Source organism: Sciurus carolinensis, chromosome 7 (assembly GCF_902686445.1).
Source record: "Sciurus carolinensis chromosome 7, mSciCar1.2, whole genome shotgun sequence".
Classification (NCBI taxonomy): domain Eukaryota; kingdom Metazoa; phylum Chordata; class Mammalia; order Rodentia; family Sciuridae; genus Sciurus; species Sciurus carolinensis.
In genome coordinates this window covers 117,595,808-117,621,202 of record NC_062219.1, presented here as the reverse complement: position 1 = coordinate 117,621,202, position 25,395 = coordinate 117,595,808, and the positions used below count along the sequence as shown (strand labels likewise).

Below are 25,395 nucleotides of genomic sequence, written 5' to 3'. Positions count from 1 at the left end.
CCCAGCATGCACTCAGTCCGACTCCCTGGTCCAGACTCACCGATGTGCTTCCCGTACATGTGATAGAAGAAGGACACGCAGTAGAACTTGGCACTAGCGTTGTAGAGGGGACTCACCAACCTCGCCCGGTCCCCCAGCTCCCGGGGCCTGGACGTCTCGATGAACATGTAGTAGCCTGAAGGGGAGGGGGGATGCGCCAACGGGCTCTTCCTCACGCCACCGCACAGTTCCTGCTCTGCCTGACCTCCAGCTGCCTCACCCAGACCCCTTCAGCCCTGCGCTGCACAGGGCTCAGGGCAGAGGCCATGAGTGCTTAATGCCATTACGAATGTCTCTTCTTCCTCAATTGGGGCAGAGTTCTGTCTTCCCTCCCAGAGTAAGGCTCCCTGAGGACAGGGCTGTGCCTCTTCAGACTGGGGATCCCTGAGACAGGACTTGTCACCTTCCACCCTCAAAATGGGGCTGCATGGGCCTAGACCCCTCCCTACCGTTCCCAGCCGCAGGGCAGGCCATGTCCTCACCCTCAGGGGTGCCACTGATGTCAGTGGGGGGGCCGGTATTGGGGGAGCGCTTGGGGTTCTGGGTGAGAGCGTTCTGACGTGTCCAGTCAAAGTTGTCTGTCAGGTCCTGGGTGTAGCCACAGATCTTCTCATCCTCAAAGTGGCAGGTGTTATCTGCATTGAGGGCATTGGGAGCAGGGCAGATGACGAGGGTCAGCCACCTCAGCCCTGCTGGGCCAGCCTCGCCCTCCACCACCACCTCGAGGCCGCTCCCAAGCCTCTAAGCAACAGGCTCAGGATTTCAGGGCACAGAGAGCAGGCAAGGGGGCCCAGAACACACTGGTTCCCAGTTCCCAGAGCAAGACTTAGCGCCACAGACCCTTCTGACCTCCAGTGAAGCTTAAGGATCCCATCTCAGAATAATGATCTTAGAAACATTAAACGCACAGAATTACAAAGGAAATCGATTATATTGCAGTCAAGTTGTCAAGATATTTTTATAATTTGTTATGTAATAACTGGGCTGCTTTATTGTCTAATTAAATCACAAAATCTCATGTTAAGTCTAATAACTACTGTAGTTCTGAAATACTAATGGATGTAAATGATATTTAGAGCTATCTGCAACAACTATAAGGTGATGTGAAAACACTGGATTTCTGCAGATGACAAAGTCACAGGTACTGATTTGTTGCCTGCAGTTTGTTGCCTATATTCGTCATTGAAGGGGATGTTGAAATCTGCGAGAAGATGGGGAACTAACTACATGACCCCCAGGTTCATGCACCCCTTGAATTCTATGCACAGATCTCTTGGGGGGTTTATGGGTCACAGATTAGGGATTCCTGCTCCAGGGAACAGAGGGTGTGAATTATCCTGCCTTATTTTTTTTTCTTTTGGGGAGCGTGAACACCCCCACACCTACCACCAACTGACCTTTAAGCCCCAGAATATATCCTGGATGCAAACGGCTCCAGCCCAGCCCTCAGCTGCTCCCCTGACCCCATAACAGGGAGAAGTCATTTTCTCTCTGTGTGTGTCTCAAAATCCCTTCCCCCGACCAGGAGAGCTTTTGTGTCCCTAAAAGGAAGGGGAAGACATGGGGTGCAGAGGTCTTACCTGAAAGGTTTGGAGAGTTGATGGCTGAGAAAGCAAGCAAGGAAACCAGTCAAAACCAAGTGTGGGGCTGTGCAGAGGATGCCCGGCCTTGGGATGAGGGAACAGGTCCTCAGAGCCAGGACTGGGGACCCGCAAGCCTGGCCTACAGTGACAGGGTAAGAGAGTGCACAGTGGGGAGCTCCAAGTTCAAGAACTACGCAGGGAGAGCAGAGGGAGCCCCTGGGCATGAGCCGGGCCCACCCTTCCCACCACCACCACCACCACCACCACCACCACCGTCACCTACGCTCTGTGTAGTGGATGATGCGGGAAGCCATGTCACCAGCCCCAAAGGTGGTATAGGGTGTGAGGCGGACTTCATAGCTGTGGGGCACACGGAGATCAGTCAGGAGATACTCCAGCAGCTGCCCCTTCTCCACACGCCGCACAGGGATGGCCTTGACCATGGCATTGTGCTGGTTCAACTGTAGACACAGGGAGTTCCCAGATGCCCGGCAGGCCACGCCCTCCACTGGAGCACCAGCCTAGGTACCGGTATGACTTGGTGGGGGGTGTGGGCTGGCTCAAGGGAGAGCAGAAAGAACAGAGGCCTAGGAAAGCAGACCCTCGATGCCTCATCTAGGAGAAGGGACAACCGCCCCTTCCAGGTTCTCCACCCAGGGCTGCCAGGTATTGAACGGTTATGTGTGTTGGACGAAGTTCTAAGCACTTTGCCATTATTAACTCATTTCATCTTCAAATGAGGCAGAATATTCAAACTACCCCTCCCCATTTTAGGGAAGCCATAAACTTGCCCAAGTTCACATAAAGCCAGATTCTAGCCTCAGCAGTGTGCCCCAGAGCCACCCTCCAACCCTCCACGCCCCTGCCTCCCGGCTGGGAGAACCCCATGGAATTTGAGCAGGCGGGACGTGGCACACAGACTCTGTCTGGCATTGCAGAGGCCCCCAGCTGAGGCTCTGCAGCCATGAGTCCACTCTATGTCTGACTCGCAGGCTCCCCATCCTAACCCCATGAACCCAGCTATCTCTTGCCCACCTCTCGGGACTGTGCCCAAGGACTGGTCCAGAAGGGACAGGTACCTAGAGTTTCCCAGCTCCTGCTGTATCCAGAACACTTTTTCTCTGCCTCTGAAGAGTTGTTTATAAGAGGGTCAATGTGTCTGAGTCCCTGTCTCTAAACCCTTTCTCTGTCCATTTCCAGGATCAGCCACACCGCTCCCCACCTGCCTCCGGCCCCTGCTCCCCCTTGGCCCACCTGGCGGACACTGAGTCTGTAGTTGAGCACAGGGTCAACAGCGTCTGGCTCCCTCTGCGTCCACTGCAGTACGTAGGAGTAGTTCTTGGACAGCTTGTGGCTGCGGGTGGGGTTGGGGGTGTCGAAGTAAAACTCCGGGCTGTAGGCTTTGGCTGAGAGGGCAGGGAGGGGGCATGGGGCCATGGAAGGGTGGGGATGGGAGAGACAGAGAAAGGAGGCATGGCAAGGGAGGTGGGACGGGGTAACGGAGAGGGTATGGGGGAACAAAGAGAAAGGGAACCATGTGAGGAGAGGTGACGTTGGAAGAAGAGCAGAAAGGGGAGAATGAGGAGGGGAGGAGGGACAGTGGGAATGGAGAGAAGGGAGATGGCAGATCCCGAGATGATGTTGGTGGGAACAGAGAAGAAAGGTCAGGGAAGAAATAGGGAAAGGAGAAATTTGGGGAGACAAGGGAAAGGGATATTTGGGAGAATTGGGGGAAAGACAGAAAGAAGGGTCAGGGATATTGAGAGGAAGGAAGAGAGAGGAAATGGATACAGGCCAAGAGATGGGGAGCCAGGGAAAGTGTGGGAGAACAGGGAAGAAGGGAAGGAGGTGGGAAATGTCACAGGGGCCTCTGACTTGCAGGGTTGAGTGGGTGGGGGAGGGGCTGGGAAGGTGGCCAGTGACCTGCAGTCCACTTAACAGCCAGGTGGGGGTCAGAATAAGAGTTGAAGGGGTATCCAGGCAGTTGGGGGCTGTTGGGAAAACTGGGGTGCAGTGGAATGGAGGACGGGCAGCCTGCAGCTCTCCTCTAGGGGCACTCTCCCCCAAACCTCACCCAGGCAGGAAGGTGGCTCATCCCAGGCAGCCCTTCTTGGTTTCCCTCCACCCTGTCCACGACCTCCAAGCCTTTCTGACCCGTCGATGCCTATCTGCAGACCCAGCCTGCCCATCAGGGAATGACTCCTGTAGAGTTGGGGCTGACAGGAATTTCTGAGCACCACATGGCCTGCACCTCTAGAGTGACAGCTCAGGGGCTTGTGCTGGTTGACCCGGCTCCAGCCCTGACACTCCAGAGAAGTTGTTGAGGAGCATTTTCTCCCCTCTACGCTACAGTTCAGTCCATCCGCCGGCTCTGGGGCCAAGGAAGAGTGTGAAACGTGGTGGGCAAGGGCCCAGGATGGAGTGTGGGCGGGGCTGTAGGACTGGAAGCGCAGCGTTGGGATTGGACGAGGCTGCAGGGGGTGGAGCCTATACTTCATGTAGGTGGGGCCTAGGCGCAGTATAAGTGGTGTTTTAACCTGAAGAGCCTGTTTGGTGAAAGCTGGTTTTGAAAGGGGCGTGGCGATAAGAGGCCAAGGAAAGGGACTGAGCCATAAGGGCGGGGCTTAGGACAGGTATACGTGGACTTGAAAGCGGAAGGTCTAGATCTAAGGAGGGCATGAGTGGAGGAGACGTCGCTCGCTATCTGGAGTGGGCAGGGCTGTAAGAGGAGCTCAAAAATTGGATCTGGCACCAGGCGGAGTCTGCCCCTGGCTTGGGGGGTCTTGGATACGCCTGGATGGATGACTGGTGCAGGCGGGCATTACAGGAACCCACGCAGGCAGGGATGGGAAGGGTCAGAGACAGAGAAGAGGCCTTGCCCCAGGTGGGTGTGGGTGTGGGCGGGGTGGGGCCTACGGGATGCTCACCCGAGACCTGGAAGAGGCAGGCCGCCGAACCCACGTCGTTGGAGACGCTGCACTCGTAGCTGCCGCTGCTTTCACGGGTTACGGCATCGAGGCGCAGCTCGGCGTGGTCCGAGGCCTCCGCGGCGGCGGGGAGGACGGCCGGAGGCGGCAGCAGCTGCCCTTTGAAGCGCCACACAGCCGAGGCGATGCGCTGGGGGCTGCCTCGTAGTAGGGAGCAGCGCAGGAGCACGGGTCGGCCCAGTGCCTGGCGCACATCCTGGGAGCCGGGCTCCACCTCCGGGGGGACTGGGGGCGGCGGCGGGGACAGCGATTAACCAGTCCCCACGGGGACTGAGGAGCGACCCCGTGGGGAGGCGACGCGCTCGCTCTAGTCCCGTGACCCTCCCAGCCTCGAAGTATCTCAGGGCCGATTCAGACCCGCAACACAGTCCTACAATCGCCAAGCTCAACCTCGCTGGCCGACAGATGCTCACTCCCTCCTGGCCATTCCTCCAGCCGCTGCCCAGAGTGGGCCTCTAGCTCTGCACTGAGTAGGGCCCTCGCCATCACACCCCGTGTAACGTCGGGGTTTATAGCATTATCTCTAGAGCCAGATGGCCAAGTTCAGGCCCTCAGCCCTGCTGTCATCTAGCTGTGAGAACTCAGGCAAGTTACTTGAGCTCTCTGTGCCTCGGTTCCCCTATTTGTGAAAAGGGGAAATAATCGAATCTATTCATAGGACTGTGGGGGTTCAATGAATTAATGGATTAAAACACTCCGAGGACGGCCTTGACAATAGTGAGCTTTCATCGTTTTATCATATAGTGCTCCCCTTGAATATCCTTCCTCCTTCAAAATCCCATTTCGACCTGTCAAAATCAAGTTATTCCTATGTTCACCAGGTCACCGAAAATGAAGGTGAGACATTTGCTGGTGCTAGTGGAGCGATGGACTCAGATCCCGCATCTTAGCACGCCGCTGTCAGGGAGGTTCAAGGGGGCAGTGGGTGGAGGGGTTTGGTTGGCGTGAGGTGAGGGTGGCGAAGAAGCGCCAGGCCGGGCTGGGAAGCGGGAGGGATGACTCGGAAGGTGGTCCGGGTGGGTGGGTGAGACTCACACTGCACGTTCAGCTGCACCTGGGCCTCACGAGGGCGCACGTTGAAGCCATTGTAGCGAGCGGTCTGGCAGCGGTAGGTTCCGCTCATGTCTCGGCTCACGCGCTCCAGCCGCAGTTTCCCATCGGCCGTCTCCTCTAGGGGCAGCCCCGAGGGCAGCAGGGCAGCCTCCTTGTCCACGCGGGACCAGAGCACCGGCGGCCGCGGCTTGCCTCTCACCTCGCATTGGAGCTCAGCGGGGGAGCCCTCGCGCACGGTCACCACCGCCCTGCCCTTGGGCACACTGATGGTGGGCGGCACTGCAGGAGAAGAGCCGGAGGGGAGTTAGGGCTCTGCCAGGCCTCCTGCTCTCCTCCCTCTTAGGTGCTTCCTTCCCCTGTCCCAGACTGCCCTGGGGCCATCAGAGCACCCAAAACAAAACCCACCTTCCCAGACACACTACCTCCTTCCTACATCTCTACCTTGGGGTCTCCCAACTCCAAGAGACCTGGAGTCAGCCTGGCCCATTTCCTCTTCCCCAATACTACTAAGTAGCGGGCATTCCACCTTTCATGCATTCCTTAATATCTCCTCTGGCGGGTCCCTCTCTCCTAACCCTGGCCCTGCCTTGGTGAAAGCCTTTATCTCTTCTCTTCCAGAGTGTTATTGCAGACTGCTAGTCCCCGACAACCTTACCTTTACTTCCAAAGTGAATAATTACGTTAGCAGGGCACACAGTCACACAGAATAAAGATTACAAATCACCATGTGGCCATGTGACCCTGTAACTAAATTCTGGCCAGTGGATTATAAGGGAAAATAAAGGTCTTTTAAAAAGAAGAGACTGCCGTCAAGGACTAGGTGACACATGCTGAGGATGATGGAACAGCAAGGTAGATGGAACCCGGTGCCCGAGGGCTTGGTAGAGCAGGGTTACACTGTACAAATTTGAACTGCTCACAGCAGACTTCTGCAGAAAGAAGCAATGCATGCATAGCTATGTTGTCCAAGTCTTTTTTTTTTTTTTTTTTTTTTTTTTTTTGGGTAGTGGTGGTGCTGCTGGGGATCAAACCCAGGGCCTTAGTGTGCTGGGCAAGCGTTCTACCACTGAGCTACAACCCAGCCCCTAAGCCACTATTAATTAGAGTTCTCTTATTCACAGCTGAATCTAATCCAACCCAACACATGGCACAAATGAAGAGTCTTTTGAAGTCTTCCCTGGGTCCCATCCCATAAACCACATCAAACAAATTAAAATGCGCCCATGCATTTTATCGTTAAATTTTAAGTATTTAACATTAAATAGAATTAAATGTCAAATTATTATTTGTAAATAACTCTACCAGGCAAACTAAGGTCTAGCTATCTAGAAAAGCATAATTTATCTCTTTTAAACATTTATGCATTTATTGCCTTTGCTTTTGCAGTTTTTCTCTTTGTATTTTGAAGCCAGTTTATTTTCCCAGGTCTAAATCATTTCCAAGGACTCTTACAAAGCTTCCATGCCCTAGGCACCCGATCTATGAGCCAAATGGAGAAACAGCCCTGGGCCCCTGGCTTACATGTAAAACATCCCAGCTCCCAACCCTCCACACCCCCACAGGCTAAGAACTGCTCTCCCTCTCTAGTCAGCCACCTTCCCTCAGGTGAGAGCTCAAACACCTAACTGCAAACAAGGCCCCTAGGCCCTGGCCTGCGGGCCCCGCCTCATCTCCCATCTTTCATCTTATATCCCAGGTGCAGCACGAACTTGTAAGAAACACACTCCCTGGACGCAGAAAATCTCCCACACTGGGGGACACCCCCATTCTGTCTGGGCTTGTCCCCCTGCCTGGCAAATTCCAACATACCCTCCAAGGCTCACGTGGAGGACCAAGCCCTCCTCTGACCTTTCTCTGACTTCCCCAGGCAGCCTGGTTCACCTTCTCTAGTGCCCCCAGAATGTCCTACAGACACCTCCTTAAACTCCATGTCACAGTTCCAGAGTTTTCCCTGCCATTTCCTGCCTGCAAAATGTCTCCCCAACATGCCTAGCTCCCCTTGACCAGGCAGAGAGCTCTGAGGAAGGATCTGTGGCATTCACATCTGGGTCCCCAGCTTCTCCTGGAGAGCTTGGCACAGAGCAGTCGGTGCAATGAATCTGCGGCATGTGTGGAGTTCTGGAGAAGCCTCCCCACCTCTCCAGTCTCACTGGGTCGCCCCTTGTACAGATGTCAGGGTGGGTGGAGCCTCTGGCCTAATCTCTCACAGGGGGAGACTGAGGCCAGAGAGTTGAAGGATCCAAGGAGGAGGTACTCATAACAATGAGGGTCCTCACTTCTGCATCTGGTCACATGGATAGCTGGCCAAAGCCAGCCTGCTCCCCCCGCAGAGTGTCGGGGCTAGAGACATTCTGGAGGGTCTCAAGAGCTCCCTTCCAAACGCCTGTTATTCCCACAGTGCAGACCTTACAGAGGGGCCTGAGAGCAGGCTCTGAAGCCAGGCTGCCTGATCCCAGCTCCACCACTGATTGTAGTATAACCTTAGCTAAGTTTCTCGAACTTTCTGAGCCTAAGTTTCTTCAACTGTAAAATGAGAAGATTAACTACTACCCCATTAGGTAAATCACAAAGCGAATAAGAAAAACAAAATAATCAGAACACATAGTAAACAATAAATGTTAGCCATTATCATTTCATTATTATTTATTATTGTTGGTATAGCAATAAAGACCTAAATTCTTTACCATGACCTATTGTGAGTTGAATTGTGCTCCCTCTACCAAATTCATCTGTTGAAGTCAAAAACACCCAGGACTACCTCAGAACATGAGTATATTTGGGGGTGGATCAAGAGAAGTGATCATGGTTCAATGAAGTCACAAGGATGTTCCCTAATCCAGTAGGACTAATGTATAGTATTAGGATATAGACATGCACAGAAGAAAGACCAGGTGAAGACAGGGAGAAGAGGGCCAGTTACAAGCCATGAAGAGAAGCCTCGGAGGAAACCAACCCTACTGGTACCTCAGTCTCAGATTTATCCTATAGAACTATGAGAAGTACATTTCAGTTGCTGAAGTCATCGTCTGTGATACTGTGCCATGACAACCTAAGCAAACTAACTCAGTGACAAAACTGGACAGAATCTAACCCTGCTGACCCCTCCCAGTTCATCTCACTCCATTCTCCCAGCCACACACTCCTCCTTTCAGTTCTCCAGATGCCTCAGTGCCTTTGCACGTGATAATTCCTCCATCTGCATTGCTCTTTTCCAATCTTCCCTTGCTGTCCTTTGCGTAGTAAAATCCTGAACCTCTCAAATCTCAGAGCAAACATCCTATTCCAGGAAACTTCCCATATTCTCACGTATTGCAGTTTGCAATGACATATTTATTTACGAGGCTATCTGAAAGATGTTTGCCTTCCTACTAAGCTCAATAAGGACAGAGCCTGTTTCTCTACCACTGTACCACAGGGCCTAGCACAGTGCCTGGGACTCAATAAAGTGTGCAGCACAGACAGATGGTGCTCTGCTCACTGTCTCCCTTCCCCATCCTGGGCCTCTCCAGCTCCCCTGCATCTCCCCACACCCCTCCATCCGCCCACCTGTCTCAGAGGAGATGTTGACCTCGACACTGAGGTCGGGCACAGGCGCCCCTGGGAAGGAGGCCACACACAGGTAGGTGCCATAGTCACTGAAGTGCAGGTCGATGAGCTCTAGGCTGCTGGTGACGGCAGGCAACTCGGGGTCATTGCGGGTCACCAGCAGCCTCTTGGACATGCGTGCTGGCTTGCCGTTCTTGAACCACTGGTAGGTCACCTTCTCCTGGGGCACTGCATCCACGTGGCAGGACAGCTTCAGGTCCTGTCCCAGTTGTATGTTCTCGCTCTCCTTGATCACATCGGGCGTGATCTGGAACGTGGCGTTCTTCATGGCTGCAGGAGGGTGGGAGGGAAGGGTGACTTGGACTGGCCCAAAGCCAGGGGCCCGTGTCCCGCCCCACCCAACCCGGCTTCTCCCCTGAAACTGGCCCTCGTGGAGATTGGACTACTACCCGCCCCCAGGAGAGGCCACCACTCTCCTCTGCTTGGAAACCGCTCTGCTGGCTCAGATGGGTTCTGAAGGTTTGCCAAGCTCCCTGCACGACAGTGAGTTGGTAATAATGATAGCCACTGCCGGTGGCCTAGATCCCAGCTTGCAAAGTTGCACCTTCTACGAGTGGTTCCATCTAGAAAGTGGAGCTGAGGGAAACTGAAGAGCAATTAATTTGTCCATTTCTTTCCCTTTTGTGCTGGTTGACTCTTTGCGACAAGTCTGTGTGATTTTTACAATAAAAGACCAAAACAATCATCTCCCTTGCAATTACATTAAAATACAGAGTTAGAAAGAAAAGAGTCTGGCCTTTGAAAAATATGGATCTTGTTTGAGGCTAAGAGTTGGAGTTCTTGATAGGCTGGGTGTTAATTGGACAGGACGGTAGTACAACAGCCACAAACCAGGAGAGAGCTGGGCAAAACAGGCTACAGAGTTACACTAAGAGGTGATCATAGTGCCAATGTAAATTGAGATCTCACCAACTCAGGCTTTAAAGGTCAAATGAAATCAGGGGGAGGAAAATAATCTCCTGATAGGAAAAGTTCCATCGAAGGAAAAAGCAGTCATCACTTTTTTTATTTTTTTGAGACAGGGTTTTGTTAAATTGCTGAGGCTGGCCTTGAACTTGTGATCCTCCTGCCTCAGTCTCCTGAGTTGTTGGGATTACAGGTGTGCACCACCGTGCCCAGCTGTTACTTTCTTTCTTAATCTAAGTAAAAGGCCAGAGAGAGCTAACGTCTTTCTGTGAGGGGAGTCAGAAAAAAACTAACTGGTCAGTGAGAGACGAATAGAGACCATGTCCTCAGAGACTCTCAACTGAATTTGGCAGTAGTTGTACTTTGACTTAAGAGTGGGGAATGAGCCTGGATCTTAAAAACACCTAAAACTGTACAAGTAGAAGAATTTAAAGTTTCTTCTAAAATCAGAATAGCAAGATCGAGACCACAGTGAACAGTTAATAATGATAACTACTGAGGCTGAGGGTTAGGGAGGAGAGGTTTGTGCTTCCTTAGATCATGCTCCAATTTTTGTATCTTTTTCACACTTAGTAATTATCTTCAGATTCACTGAAATGCTTTTCTATTAAAGATTTGCATATAAAGTATGTGGAAATGTGTGTTATTTTCACTTAAATTTAGTTAGTCATGTAGAAACCACTGTAAAGGGAGGAAGCCAGGAAATTTCTGGAGTATCCACAGTTAGCTTTTTGCAGCCTCCATATCCCAACCTAAACAAGCAAACTGTAGATAATCAATACCAGCCCGTCCACCTTTTATTGCTGAGGTGATATTTGGCAAATGAATATTCTAACTAAAGCTTTACACAAATTTTAGTCCTCTGCCATCTGCTGGCAGATGACTGAATTGCAGGGAAATTGGAGAGCTGGAAAAGCGCCTCCTCAACACACCTCACCTACCCAAGGGAAGCAGACGGGTCCCTTCCCCAGTTCACTGGTAGCTCCTGGAGGACAGGGACCTTGTCTGCCTCACAATTTCCCTCCTACCCCTCCCAAGGCAACGTACATCGCACCAGAAGATTCACTGTCTTCTTGGCAGGATTGCCCACGTTGTTGGTGGCTGTGCAGTTGTAGTAGCCAGAGTCCCGGGCCTGCACTGACGGGATGATGAGGGTACCACCCTGGGCCAGCGCTCCCAGGGGCAGTGGGCCAGGCCCGTGGGACCACAGCAGCTGGGGCAGGGGATCACCACCTGTCAGCAGACACTGCACCGTGACGTTCTCCCCAGGGTTCACCACCAGAGTTTCATTCACTGACAACTTCAGAGCTGGCGGTGCTAAGAGGACAAGGAGGTGGGGTCTTAGGGGACCGTGATGACTAGGTGAGGATGAGATGAAGGGCTAGGGACACCTGGGTTGTGAGAGGGGAGACGGGAGCAGGCAGAGGGGAGGAGGGACTGGACACCGGTGGTGGGGCACTGTCTCCTGGTTGGGGAGTTGGCCCAGGTGGGCAAGGGACATGGGCCGGGAGGTGCCTGTACCCGTGGTGTTGGTGAGCCGGAAGGTGATGGCCTTGTCTGGGATGCCACACACGTTACGTACAGACACCTGGCAGGTGTAGCTGGCATAGTCCTGGGGCCGCAGGTTCTTTAGCTTCAGGACCTTGGTCTCCCCCTGGGCAGCAGTGGATCACTGGAGTGAGCAGCCTGCTTGGGTCTCCAGGGACCCCCACTCTCCTTCACCCCGTCCCACAGGCAACAGCAAGTTCCTCTCCAAATCCCCATCTTCCCGACCCCCACCCACACCACTTACCCCCAGGGACCCTGAGCCTGGGGCGGAGCTGCTCCTCCCCACCCTCGGCAGGGCCTCTTCCTGGGCATCTCTGGCTCTGAGGTTGGGCTGGCACACACCGGCCAGGACCTCAGTTTTCCTATTCTGGGAAATGGAGGGGAGTCCTGTTTTGTCTTACAACCCACACGAACCTGGGGCTGGCCCACCGGCCACACGTGGTGCTCCAAAGTGACCTCCCAAAGCCCTCCCTGGCAGGATGGCCTCAGCAGCGTCTCCTGGGACTCTAGAGGGCCCATGAGAGCCTGCCCCCAAACCTGCGGCACCTGCCATGGGTTCCTAATGCTGTCGGTCAGTCTGCAGCAGGCAGCGATGACTAGCCTGTCCCTCCAGGGCTTTTCCTAACTAGCACTTCTGGAGAACATGTTGCCTGGAGGCTGCTCCCTGACCTTTCTGCTCTGGCTTTGCCAGCCCCGGGCTGCCTGCACTCCAGTCAGCATTCAAGCTTCTGACACAGGACCCGAGCTGCCGAAGCCAGGCCGAGCGGACAACTCCAGATCGGGAGGCCCCCGCCGCCCCAGGACCTCTCCCTGTGAGGTGCAGGAGTGTGGGCTGAGCCAGCTGCCCATCCTGACCTGGGTGTAGAGGGGCTCATAGATGTCCACCCCATTGTCCTGGCTGTGGGACAGGGTGTCTGAGCCCCGCTTCCAGATGAAGCGGGCGGGTGGGGTTGGAGTTGACTGTGCAGCGCAGGAACACCGTCTTCTCCTGGTAGAAGTTGCCTCGCACGTCGCTGACCGTCTGGTGCACTGTCAGCACTGGCTCGTCCAGGTCTGCGGACACACAATCCCCATGCAGTCAGGAACGAATGTCCCCAAGGTGGGTGGCTCAGTTTTTCCGAGAAGCTCCTTTTCTGGAAGCTGAAGGTATGCTTCCAGAAAGCCAGCTGCTCCTCTGGCCCTGAAAGCTTAACCCACCAGGTAGAGGCTGGGGACTGCAGCTGGTGGCTGGCTTCCCAGACTCCCTCCCAGCTGTGCCTCCTCAGGAACCTGCACGGGAGCGTTCTGACTCACGCCCTCCCACCATGGGATAGGGGAAGAAGCTAGAGACTAGAAATTAGGGACCCTGGTTCAACTTTTTGTGTGCCTGTGAATTTATGGTGTAACTTGCCAAAGTCCCTCCTCTCTGGGCCTCAGTGTCCTCATTGGTAAATTACACTTAGATTGATGGTTTTCTGCCCTGTTGCACAATAGAACCACAGGAAGAGTTTCTTTTTAAATACCCACAGCTGGCAGAGCTCGGCAATGGTGTCAGAAGTCAGTTCAGTGATTGCCTCTGGGGGAACCGCTGGCTTGGAGAAGGCACGAAGGAACTTTCTAGGCTCCTGAAAATGCTCTACATCTTGAAATGGAGCGTTCACACACATGGGCATACGTAAGAAGTGATTGAACTGATAGCTTAAGATTAGTGCTTTCTATTAGATACAGGTTAGTGCTCTAAATAAGTTTGTGTTTTTTCTTAATCCTGATGTAGGGCCACATTTTCTATCACTTCTCTCAGAATCTCTGGAAATAGGGCCCAGGCATCAGTATTTTTTAAAAGATGCCTGGGAGAGAGCCTAATGTACAGCCAGGGTTGTAACGGGGGTGGTGTGTGGGTGGCTGCAGGTCTTACAGGCATTTGGGGAGTCTCTGAGCTGCCCCTGGGAAGAATCAGAGACATGAGACACTGTAGGAAGAGCACTGGATCACAGGGGAGGCACCTGGGTTCTCAATTCAGACATGGTTCTCCTACGCCATGCCGGTGGGCAAATCACAAGTCTTTGGGACCTCAGTTTCCTCATCTGTGGAAGGCGTGTGACTCCACCCATCCTGCCCACTTTACAGGGATGTTGCAGAATTCATATGGGATTACAGAAGGGCATGTGCAAAAGGTATAGGGACACACAGGGCAGAGGGTCAACAGAGACAACTCTGCGGTCCCAAAGACAGATGGGTGCCCCCATCCTCCTTCACCGAGGTGCCACTTCGCCATCCTTTCTCCTTCCCCACCTGGTCCAGGGTGGGGCTGGCAAGGCACAGGGACCAGGGGGACGTCAACTCACACTGCACGTCCACGCGGATGGACTTGATGGCTGGCACGCCCACGCCATTCTCCGCCTTGCAGTAGTAGCGGCCGCCCTGCGTGCGCGCGATGCGCTCGATGCGCAGGGTCTCGTTAAACACCGACGTCTCCTGAAACTTGTCGGACGCGCTGCCCGCGGTCTTGGTCCACCGAACCTGGATGGGGCCGGGTGGGGCAGTCAGACCCAGTAACCGCGACCCCTGCCAGCCCTGCTGTCCAGGGCGGGACACCCCAGGGTGGGAAGCCTGGGAATCCAGGGTCAGAGGGAGGAGGTTTCAGGCAGAGGTATAGTGCTGTGGACCTGTCTGAACATGGCTTGGTGGCTCTTACCTACCTTCTTCTGCTTTTCTTTCTCCATCTGTAAAATGGTGAATATTACCACTTCCTAGGGTTACTGGGAGGGTTAAACGAATATATACTTAGTGCCTGCAAGACCAAGAATTTGGTAAACATTTCTGTATTAGTCCACTTACTAACTTAGTGACCTCCTGTAGGTCACTCATCTCTCAGCCTGATTTCTGTGCGCAAAGGGTCTTTGGGGTACTGTCTCTAAGATGTCCTCCTGGTCTTTACACCCTTCTGTGGCTCCCTCCCCCTTTGTAGGAGCATGGTGACCAATTGGATATAGCAGGAGTGACAGTACGTCACTTCTAAGATTAGGTTTTAAAAAGTCTGATTTCCATGTTGGTCAACTTTGGAAAAAGCCAGCTCTGCTGTCACAGGCAGCCTTATGGAGAGGCCTGTTTGGGGAGGAGCTGAAGCCGGGAGCTAATGTGAGTCAGCTTGTAAGTGGACTCCCCAGCCTTGGCCACCCTCATCGGACTGCAGCCCTGGTCTCATGCCCCATGGGGACCTTGTGACAATGTTGTTTTAAGTCCCTAAGTTTCGGAGTGTTATGTAACAATAACTAATAGCATAATGCGCACTTTGCAAAGGTATTATGAGGTTTAGAAACATAATGCCTCATATGCATTAGTCACTCAATACATTTCTATTATTAATATTGCCGCAGATTATGGGAAAATGCCAATAATCATATGAGCTACCACTCAAGGTGCTAGAGGTCTAGGAAGACTGGTCAGTTCCAGGTAGTTAAGTCTAAAGATGGGGAGGAGAGCGTGGAAGCCTTAGTCTAGGATTGCTTGTTATGGAGAACGGTGAGGACCCCAACCCTGGTGACTAGGTCAGGCCATAGTTCACCACAGGTTGGGGAGAAGTGGGATAAAGGGCAACCTCTGTCACAGGGAGCGGTAGCTCTCATTCCCTTTCCATCCTAGAGGTTCGAAAACTTGGGAGAATCTAAGGAAACTCATATTTAGATCAGAGAGTGCTTTGGAGACAGAAACTTTTTTTTTCTTTTTGTACTTGATGTTTTATTGTTTTACCATGCTTTTTCTAGGTGGGTTTTATTTACACACTGCTCACGACTTGGTTTGATTTAAACATCTGAGGGCTCTTATCTTTCTTCAGTTCCACAAACTGCTCAGCTTTTGTTTCTTAAGTTTGCCTCCTCTCTTTATTCTCTATTCTCCTTCCACAATGCCTAAACTTGTGTTGTAGCTTCTTGTTCTATCCTCCATGTTTTTCAATTTCTTTTACACATCTCCTATCTCTTTGTCTTCTCCACATTGCATTATGACTGATTTCCTCAGATTTATCATCCAATTCACTTATTTTCTCTTTAACTATCTCTAAGGTATTAAGGCCAATTTTTTTTGAAAAATGACATTATTTTTATTTCTAGGGTCTCTATTTGCATTTTTTTTATGTCTAACTGAAGAGGTTTATAATCTCCTGTCTTACAAGTTCTATTTCTTCCATTGTATCTTCCAATATTCTAAACATATTTGTTTTGAAGATCTTTTTGGATTGCTCTATTTTTTCTACTCAGGTATGAATTGTTCAATTTGTTGGGCCTATACATTTCAAAATATGTTTTAAATTTCTACTGCACAGGCTTGTATTCAGTGGGATTATCTTCCACAGAAGTCCTTCTTGGGTCCTATGGCCTGTCTGCCAGGTAGCTTACCAGAGTCCAAGCTAAGGGATTCATAGATGCCAGCCAGTTTTAATGTCAGTTTCCTCACCATGTGAACAGTGCAAGACACAGACAGGTTCAGGGTTATGCTTCCTCATAGTTGATTCTGTTTGTACCAGCACCCCAAAATAGAAAGTCTATTCCCTCTGTGACTCTGGGCTGTGACAGAGCTTCTGTCCTCATTCATAGGTGGTACCAATTCTTATTGAGCTTCCAGCTTTAAGTAGAGTCCAGTTCCAGTCCCCAGCCACGATGGACTGTGGCCTCCACTCCCGCCCTCAGGTGCGTGCTGATGTGACTGTGCACGCAGTCGCAGTCTCTCTGTAGACCAGGCCTTTCCACCGCTGCTGCCGTCACAGTCGATTCCCTCTGTATTTCTCATCCCCAGCTATTCCCACCGTGAGGAATTCCATGTCCACTCTATCCTCCATCCTGACCACAAAGCGGGCCCTGAGATCCTTCCTGGCCCCCTTTAGGCTGGATGCTCCCTGAGAACAGAGACTCTAGCCGTCTCCTCGAGACCTATCTGTATGTGGAACATGGCAGGCAGGTGCTCCATAAATATTTGTTGTAATTAAACGTACAAAAAATAAAGTCACAGGCGTATCAGGAGAGGTCAGCAGCGCTGGCAGAAGCGGTCATGCACGGGGGAAGGATGGGGAGGGAGGTCCGGCCGGAGCACAGGGTGCGAGAAGGATGGCGGCAGGGCCTGGACGGGAGAAAGCCTGAGTCCCACCCCTCGGGACTTGACCGGCCCTGGAGAATAACTAGCAGGGACCTGCCAAGGCTACTGAGCAGGGCCGGGCTAGCAGGCCAGGAGGTGATCGTTCCAGGAGCAGAGTGCAGGAATGGATGCGGGGAGAAAGGCGAGAGAGGCTGGGAGGGCAGTTGAGAGTCTGCTGCCGTGGTCCAGGGGCGGGACGGAAGACCCATCCTGGAGAGGTGCTGAGGAGCAGGGAGGAGACCCAGGCGAGAGCCACGAGCACAGAAGACTCGGAGTCTGCTTAAACAAGAGGAATGAGATGCGGCAGAGTCCAAGGTGAGCCCAGGGTCTGAACCCGAGTGGAGGGTTGAAGGGTAAAACCACTGATGAAGACAGAAAAAGAGCCCAGTGCAGTGGCGCATGCCTGTCATGCCAGCGGCTCCGGAGGCTGAGGCAGGAGGATCGCGAGTTCAAATTCAGCCTCAGCAACTTAGCAAGGCCCTAAGCAACTCAGTGAGACCCTGTCTCTAAGTAAAATTTTAAAAAGGACTGGGGATGTGACCCAGTAAAGAGCCCCCGGGTTCAATCCCCCGAACCCCAGTACCCATCTCCCGCCCCCCACAAAAAAAAAAAAAAGAAAAGAAAGAAAACGGAAAGCGGGTGCATGGTCGTGACTCGGATGGGGATGCACGAGGGGCACAGGATGGCCAGTGCAGCCTCGAGGGGAGATGGCCCAGCTCCCTCCCCAGCTTTGAGGGAGGCCATCCCCATCCTAATAGTCACACCTGACGCCAACACCATCCTACATCCAGTGACATTATTTTCACTTCTAAACAAACCTTCAAGAAGCAGCAAACAGTGATAATAGATTGAGGCTGAAAGAGTCTTCGGGGGTTTCCCTGTGCATCTGCTTGTCCCAAGGTCAAACCTATTAAAGGCACCGTGTTCCCAAAATTATCCAGAAAATAAAAGGATTTCATATTTCTCTGTCCTTCCTAGATCCAATTGCCACCTTTTCTGCTGCTATTAAAGGTCACACAGCTCACCGGCAGGCTCCACCCTGCCCTCCAGGCCTCCTCCTCCCTGCCTCCTCCCACGGGTTCTCGGCCATAACGGCCATAACGGGCCAACACTTCCTGCCTGCACTGCACACTTGATCTGTGACAAAATGCATCTGGCATTTCCAGATACTTGTCTTCTGTTCCCTTCTAATTGCTTTGGGTCTTTGAACCTCCAGAGTGTGGAGCTAGCCTGCCAGAAGCCTCCTGAAGTTGAGATTATTTTCTGTGTCACATGTAACACCTGGAGCCCCCAACCCAACAGAGGATACGCTGGAAGGAAGCATGCCAGCTACAGAGAACCCTGGCTCTGGCTTCAAATTCTGCTTCCAACCTCACCAGAGCTGTGTGGCCTGGGGAGTTTACCCAACCTCTCTGAGCCTCAATCTCCTTAGCTGCAACGTGATATCAAATGGGGCCATTCATGGCTTCCCCATGGCATGGCGGTGAGGATTCCAAGAGAAAACACCGGGGAAAGGACCTCGCCTGGTGCTTGGCACATGGTCTGCCCTCTGGCATTGGCTGAAGGTGCATCTGAGGATGCACTGCTCTGCAGACACAAGGGACGGAGCAGAGCTGAACAACTGACGTGCAGTTTCTCCCCTCGGCTGTTCGTGCTTTCAGGTGGATGAGCCCTCGGCCTCCAGCCCTCGGCCTCCAGCCCTTCCCCAGAGTCCTTTTCCAGCTATTTCCTCCTCCCCAGGCTGCCCGGCTCCCGTGCTGCCCCTGCAGCCTGTCGGGCCCTGATCCCCAGGTGGGGCACGGGCAGGAGGGGCCCTGCCAGGCGGGGCTCACCTGGGGCCGGGGGTGCCCGGTGACCAGGCACTGCAGCACCAGGATGTCCCCCTCCCGGATGGTGTAGACGCGCTCGCTGACGTTGTCCTCTTTCACCACACACGCCTGGCCCGCGTGCACGATCTGGGCCTGGGCTGGAGCTGGCAAGAGAGGGTGGAGGGGGTTTAGGTCAGACGCACCAGGGTCGGAGGGCCTGAGCTGCCTCTGGAGAGGCTGGGGGAGAGGCCAGCCTCCACCTGCCCAGGCCATTCCACAGAGCCCCCTGGGGACTGGCCGAGGCTCACCCTCCCCATCCACATCTTGGCTGGGCGCTTCTCTCTCCCTGGGTTCCTCCCCAGTGCGTTTTCTCAGCCAATCACGGGCCCAAACTAGGACACCCCCACCCCCCACCCCCTCAGGGTCTGCCTCCTGAGGTGTGGCTCACGACACCGCCTGGCCCCCGCAGGGCACCTTCCTGTCTGCAGAGGCCTGTCGGCTTTCCTTGTTGTTCCTGAGCCTGCGCACGCTGCTTCTCCAAGGGACCGAGGTGTCCACAGGGGACTGGCAGCTCTTGAAGGACTGGGGCTCCCCACAGCCTCTCTCCCGAGCTCGGGGCAGGGGACCACGCCTCGGAGATGGCTAGAGGGGCCGCGGAAGATGACTGGAGTGCCATGGCCACGGCCCCTCCCTCAGCATCTAGCCCCCCTGTCTTAACAGCAGACCCTCCCCAGTCCCCCCGAGCTTGGGCTCTGGGAAGGAGGCAAAGGACCCCAACTTCGCGGCCGCCTGCCCACAGCTGAGAGTGGAGACCTGACACAGGGCACGAGGAACGCTAGGGGATAGGATGGCACACAAAAGATACATAAAACGTGTCACTTCCACCACGAAGGCTTCCAGGACTGCACCCCCGCCCCCGCCCAGCACGACTCCGGAGCAGACCCTGGGTGCCTCCCATTCAGGGCTGTGCGTTCAGGCCTGCCAGCCTGTGGCTTCACCTCGGCATCCCCAGCACACAGCAGGTGCTCAGTGAGTCTTCAGTGAATGACTTTTTAAGGCCACCCCTGGGGACACAGAGCCCCAGGAGGCGGAGCAGAGAGAGGCCCTCTGAGGAAGGACCCAGAAGTCTCCATGGGAGAGGCAGCTTTGCACCAGGCCTCGGAGACCAGGAGGCTCTGTGCTGGTTGACTGGACGGAGTCCCACACTAGGCTACCAGGGAAACCTCTAGTGGGACCTCAGTTTTCTCATCTCTGGAGAGGAGAGATGCTCCACCCTAATATGTCCCACAGAGCCACAGGAACACCTGCCACCAGTACTGATGGAGCAGATGTGAACACATCACTGAGCTGCCGTCCACAGACGCAACCTGGTACGGGTCAAGGGACGTGGGGGGACACAGGCCATGCTAAACCATGAGAACCGCAGCTGGCTGTGCGTGGCGACAGCAACCCAGAGTCTGAGCGTCCAAGTGACCATCCTGTCTGCCTGGCGGCCGTGGAAGAATGAACCCCAGGCTGGTTGTCAGGAGACAAGCTGTGTGACCTCGGACAACTCAAGCCACCTCTCTGAGCTCCTCCCATAGGAGGGAGGAGGATTAGATCATCTCTGAGGTCTTTTCCAAATCGCATTTTCTATTCATTTTGGAATTGGCACATAGGTCCTATATGATGAAGGATATGGAATTAATAAACTTCCAAGACAGTGTGTGACCTGGGAGGAAAGAGAAGCCAAAACTTTGAGCCTTCCAATGAATTATCTCCCAGTGACAGAACAAGCCCTAGAAGGGAGATAACCATCAATCCAAGACTGCAGCCCTGCGGGGGGATCCTTTCCTAAATGATTCCCTCCCAGCAATGGTGAAACTACACATCAATCTTGTCCCGGTGTAAATACAATGACCCTAGAGGTCAGATGGGCCCTGGACTCTGAACCCTGAGCCCCCCATCCCTGCCCTGTAAAAGCACTGTCTAACCGATACAGTCAATAAAACTGCCCAGGAAAAACAAGTTCCAGGTATTTACCTCCTTTTGCCTACATCTTGTTAAAGTCTTCAAGGACTAAGACCCCAGTGTAACCTCCATAACCACACCTCCCTGTAATCAGTGCTGCTTTCTGCACAGAAAGTGAGCCCCCAACGCCTGACTCCGCTGCCAGATCAAGGCTTTGCTGGGTTGGTGAGGTCCGCACCCATCTCGGTTGTTTATATTATCATTATGGTGCTGAAAACGTTTGGTTATTGTTGCTTACATATGAGATATGGACTCTGGGGACGCAGTCTGACACTGTCACCCTCTGCCATGAAAGTGCATAAACGTCCCATACATGGGGAGATAGTCATCTGTGGCTAAGGTCCGCAGGAAATCTCAAGAAACAACCTACCACTGGGTGGTGGCGCACACCTGTCATTCCAGCGGCTCTGGAGGCCGAGACAGGAGGATCGCAAGTTCAAAGCCAGCCTCAGCAATTTAGTGAGGCCCTAAGCAACTCAGTGAGAGCTGTGTCTAAAGAAAATACAAAATAGGGCTGGGGATATAGCTCAGTTGGTAGAGTGCTTGCCTTGCAAGCATAAGGCCCTGGGTTCGATCCCCAGCACCGCAAAAAAAAAAAAAAAAAGAAAGAAAATACAAAATAGGTCTGGGGATGTGGCGCAGTGGTTGAGTCCCCCTGAGTTCAATCCCTGGTACCAAAAAATAAAACAAGAAAGAAAGAAAGAAAAGAAAAGAAACAACCTACCAATAGGTGATGCACATGCAGCTTGCTGATAAGACCGGAGGCCCCGTGGTTGCTCTGAGACCTGGGAGCCTCTCCAGAGGAAGACGACCACTGAACAGGCTCCTGCGGAAGATGAGCTGTGATCTTGGCTCTGTGGCTTACTCACAGCAGGGTGACGGAAGCTTTGGTGACGATAAGGAATGCTGAAAAGGAGCTGAGAGCTCAACTGTCCCAGGGCACGGCCAGCACAGACGGGGAAGCTGGGACCTGGCCAGGAGACATGGGGCCTCTGGCTTGTGTCCTCGCTGGAGATGGGGCCCTAAGTGGGCATCGTGGATGACACTGTTGAGATGATCCAACCTCCTCTGATGACAGTGACTATTAAGACTGGTGGGAGAGTCAGTAGGAAGAGATTGGGGCCATCCCTCCAAGAGCTAAGGAACTGGAGGACATCTCCAGGATCCAATAGAGATGCGTGCTTACCACAGCCACACAAAGGTACAGAACATTCATAGCAGCTTTATTCATGACTCCTAAAAGCCAGAAGCAACCCGGGGGCCATCAAGAATAGTCTGAGTAGCTGGTCACAGTGGTCCACGCCTGTAATCCCAGAGGCTCGGGAGGCTGAGGCAGGGGAATCTCGAGTTCAAAGCCAGCCTCAGCAAAAACAAGGTGCTAAGCAACTCAGTGAGACCCTGTCTCTAAATGAAATACAAAATAGGGCTGGGATGTGGCGCAGTGGTTGAGTGCCCCTGAGTCCAATCCCTGGTACAAAAAAAAAAAAAAAAAGTCTGAGTAAGTAAACTCTGGAATATTCATACAACGGACCAGGCACCATAAATGAAAAAAAAGAACTTTGGATAAAACCGACATTGTTGGACCTCACAGACACAATTTGAAAGAACCCAGACCCAGAAGTGTACATCATGTATAATTTCATTTATTTAAAATCCAAAACCAGAAAAACTAATTTTTTGCGTGGTACAAAACCCAAGACCTCACACATAGTGGGCAAGAGATGTACCACTGAGCTACGCCCTCAGCCCATGGAAGAGTGAATCTTGGGGTGATGGAGGCTTAAGAGTGACAGCCCTTGGGCGGGATGGGGTATCATATGCTGGAAGGGCACACGAGGCCTTCCTAGGGAGATGGCAGGTCCCAAATGGCAGTGAGCGCTGGTTCTGTGGACGGATGGATACACAGGAAAGATACATCGAGGTATGTGCTTGGGATTTTGCCCTATGTAAGTTAAACCCTGATTTAAAAAAAATAAAGCTTTCCACCCACCGTTGATGACCTTAACCATGGAGGTTATGGGAGAGAATCCACTGAGCCTTCCAGTTACCCTTCCCAGCATGGATTCGGCTCCTGGTGTAGACCTTCCTTCTTGAACTAGAGCTCAGGTACCAAGCACCTAGTACCTGCTTGGCTGGGGTGTTCCCATTTGCCTGTCACGGCCCGCTGAGTGTCCTTAGCACGTGTCGGCCCCTCTTTGACTCTGCTCACCCCGCCTCCAGCTCTGCATACCCCGGAGCCTCTGCCAAGAGCAGCATTTGATTCAAAAGGCAACCGGTCCAGGCCTGTGTCATGGTGCCCTGTGACATAATCCCTTCATTCAGTCTGTCCAACAACAAATGCTTGGGGGCCTGCGCTGGCTGGGTGCCGGAGATACTGTCATAAAAAGCACACCAGGACCCGCTGCTGGGGAGACGGACAGCAAACCAGGAAGCAGAGACGAACGGAGGCTTCAGAGAGTGCAACGACGACTCTAAAACAGGGGGTGTGACAGGACACCGTGGGGAGAGAAGTCTGCTCTAGAAAAATGGAAGAAGCGGAGTTACGGAGGCAGAGAATCTAGGACTCATTTCCAGCTGGGCTACCCACTAGCTGGATGACACTGGGCAAGTTACTTAACCTCTCTGAGCTTCAGCCTCTTCATTTGTAAAACGAGAACCACGGTGGCTTCTCCCAGGGCTGGTGTGAGGTTTAATGCAATCTGTGTAAAACATGGGCCAAATAGCAGGTGTTCGCTCCACAAACGACAGCTCCCCAGGTGAGTAAACAGAAGGAGATGGGGCAGGAGGGCTCCTGCGGTGGCCCCCTTGTATCCCGGGGTGGAAGTGCTCAGAGCAGACACTGAACTGGCAGGGATGTCTCATGAAACGTTCAGAATTCATGCTGAGGGCCTCAGAGGAGCTGGAAAATGGGTGGGGGAGCCGCGAAGCCCCTCTTGAGCAGCCCCCCTCTTTCACACTTAGTGTGTGGCTTTCAGCAAGTTACTTCTGCCTTAACGATGTTCCCTAAAACATTCCCTGATAACCCATTGCAGAAGATTTTCACTGCAAAATAAAGATACCAAATGTTCTTTCTCTCCAGACAGACTCAGCACACAGAGGATATCAGTGAAGGCTCTGATAAGTCCTGCGGTCAACACACCCCAGGTTGCTCAGTGGTAAAACGGAGCTGTCGTGAAGAACACAGAAGCAACCTCAGGTGAACTTCTCAGAGCAGTGTTGAGACGGAGCAGCCTGGGGTCAGCCGCATGGTTCTCTGGACGATCCACGTTCCTCTCCAGAGCCCACCTCCTCGGGAACCTGCACCCTGCCTTCTGTGCCCCAGAAACTGTGGGGTGGCATGTTCCTGGGGTCTGCTGTGCATCTCCAAGCTCCTCCCGTCAGATCTGAGGGGTGCAAAGGGCTAGTGATATTTAACCTCCTGGCAGAGGACGGAGGCCGTCACAGAGCTGTGACTTGAACCTAGGCCTTCTGCCTTGAAGCATGGGGCTCTGTTGACCGCCCCCGTCCCCGACCCCAGGAAAGCTGTAAAAATGCAGATTCCCAGGCCCTGGCTCAGGGCAGGGGGCAGGGTTTGTATCTGGAAGAAGCTCCCCAGCAACTTCAAGGCACTTGGACTTGATCTCCTCTGCCCCACACATTGGTGGAGAGAAAATTGAGTGGGATTTTGGAATCAACTATATTCCCCTGCCTCTGGTCTGGGAGACTTGGCTACCTGCTCTCCTGAGCTGTGTGGACAAACCTCCACAGAAAAAGAAAAGTGCGTACCCTACAGCATTCCTTGACAACCCGTTGCAGATTTTCACCGCCAAATAAAGATGCTAAATGCTCCTCCCTCCCTCTGCCAGAGAGACTCAGCACAGAGGATATTGTCAAAGGCTCTGGTAAGTCCTGCAGTCAACACATCTGTAGAACTCTGCTTTATCCTTCTAATGCTTTCCGAATTCGTTTGACCATAAGATCCTTTCTTCACAGAATGCCTCTTAACACTTAAGATAGATGGAGGGAAAACGAGGGAAGAAATGCAGATCTAAGGCTTCACACAAAACTAGTTTGGGCCAGGTATGGTGGCACACGCCTGTCAACCCAGCGACTCCAGAGGCTGAGGCAGGAGGATCTTGAGTTCAAAGCCAGCCTCAGCAACGTATGGAGGCCCTAAGCAATTCAGTGAGACCCTGCCTCTAAATAAAAAAACTAATTGGGGTTGGGTAACATGCTCCCTCTCCAGCCCCTTGGTTGAGAACAGCCAAGTAGCAAGAGAGATGTCACCATGGGGGAGTGTCATAGCAAGGGCAGCCAACGTAGGACTCCTCTAGCCTATCAGCTCACTCCGTCCCTCTCCAGAAAGTGTACACACCTCAAAGGTGTAGGTGGGAATGGGGTTTGCCAACACAGCAGGCCAGAGAGGCGGCCCCAGACCCTCAGGGATGCAGGGAAGGCAAATTCCACCCACTCCCCGTGGTCAGTGACTCTGTCCCCATGAGGGAATCTCCTCCTGGTTGCTAGTGAGTGCTCTCCCGTGTGCACAGGCACGTCACAGCACTAGGACGCTCAGTCAAGACTGGCCAGCCGCAGAGGAAAGGCCCCAGCTTCCCTCAGCTCCCTCCCAGCCCGCATTTAGAAGGGCCGGTCCTGGGGCCGGGGCTGTAGCTTAGCAGGCAAGAGGCCCCAGGTTCCCCCAGCACCAAACACTAAAGCATGAAAGTAAAACATTTCCATGGTGGCTTCACACAGAACTGGGGCTGTCGCCCA

At 53.1% G+C, this 25,395-nt stretch overlaps 1 protein-coding gene across 1 annotated transcript in view; it reads right to left on the bottom strand.

The window, feature by feature from the left end:
* Positions 1 to 25,395, bottom strand: part of Mdga1 (MAM domain containing glycosylphosphatidylinositol anchor 1) — a 60,893-nt gene that overhangs the window by 10,243 nt on the left and 25,255 nt on the right. The window contains 14 exon segments of the mRNA XM_047559571.1: positions 41 to 175; positions 522 to 674; positions 1,620 to 1,643; positions 1,906 to 2,083; positions 2,877 to 3,028; positions 4,550 to 4,834; positions 5,645 to 5,941; positions 9,209 to 9,538; positions 11,222 to 11,491; positions 11,696 to 11,828; positions 12,578 to 12,670; positions 12,672 to 12,775; positions 14,047 to 14,221; positions 18,661 to 18,800. Of these exon segments, the coding sequence (XP_047415527.1) occupies positions 41 to 175; positions 522 to 674; positions 1,620 to 1,643; positions 1,906 to 2,083; positions 2,877 to 3,028; positions 4,550 to 4,834; positions 5,645 to 5,941; positions 9,209 to 9,538; positions 11,222 to 11,491; positions 11,696 to 11,828; positions 12,578 to 12,670; positions 12,672 to 12,775; positions 14,047 to 14,221; positions 18,661 to 18,800 (2,469 nt within the window).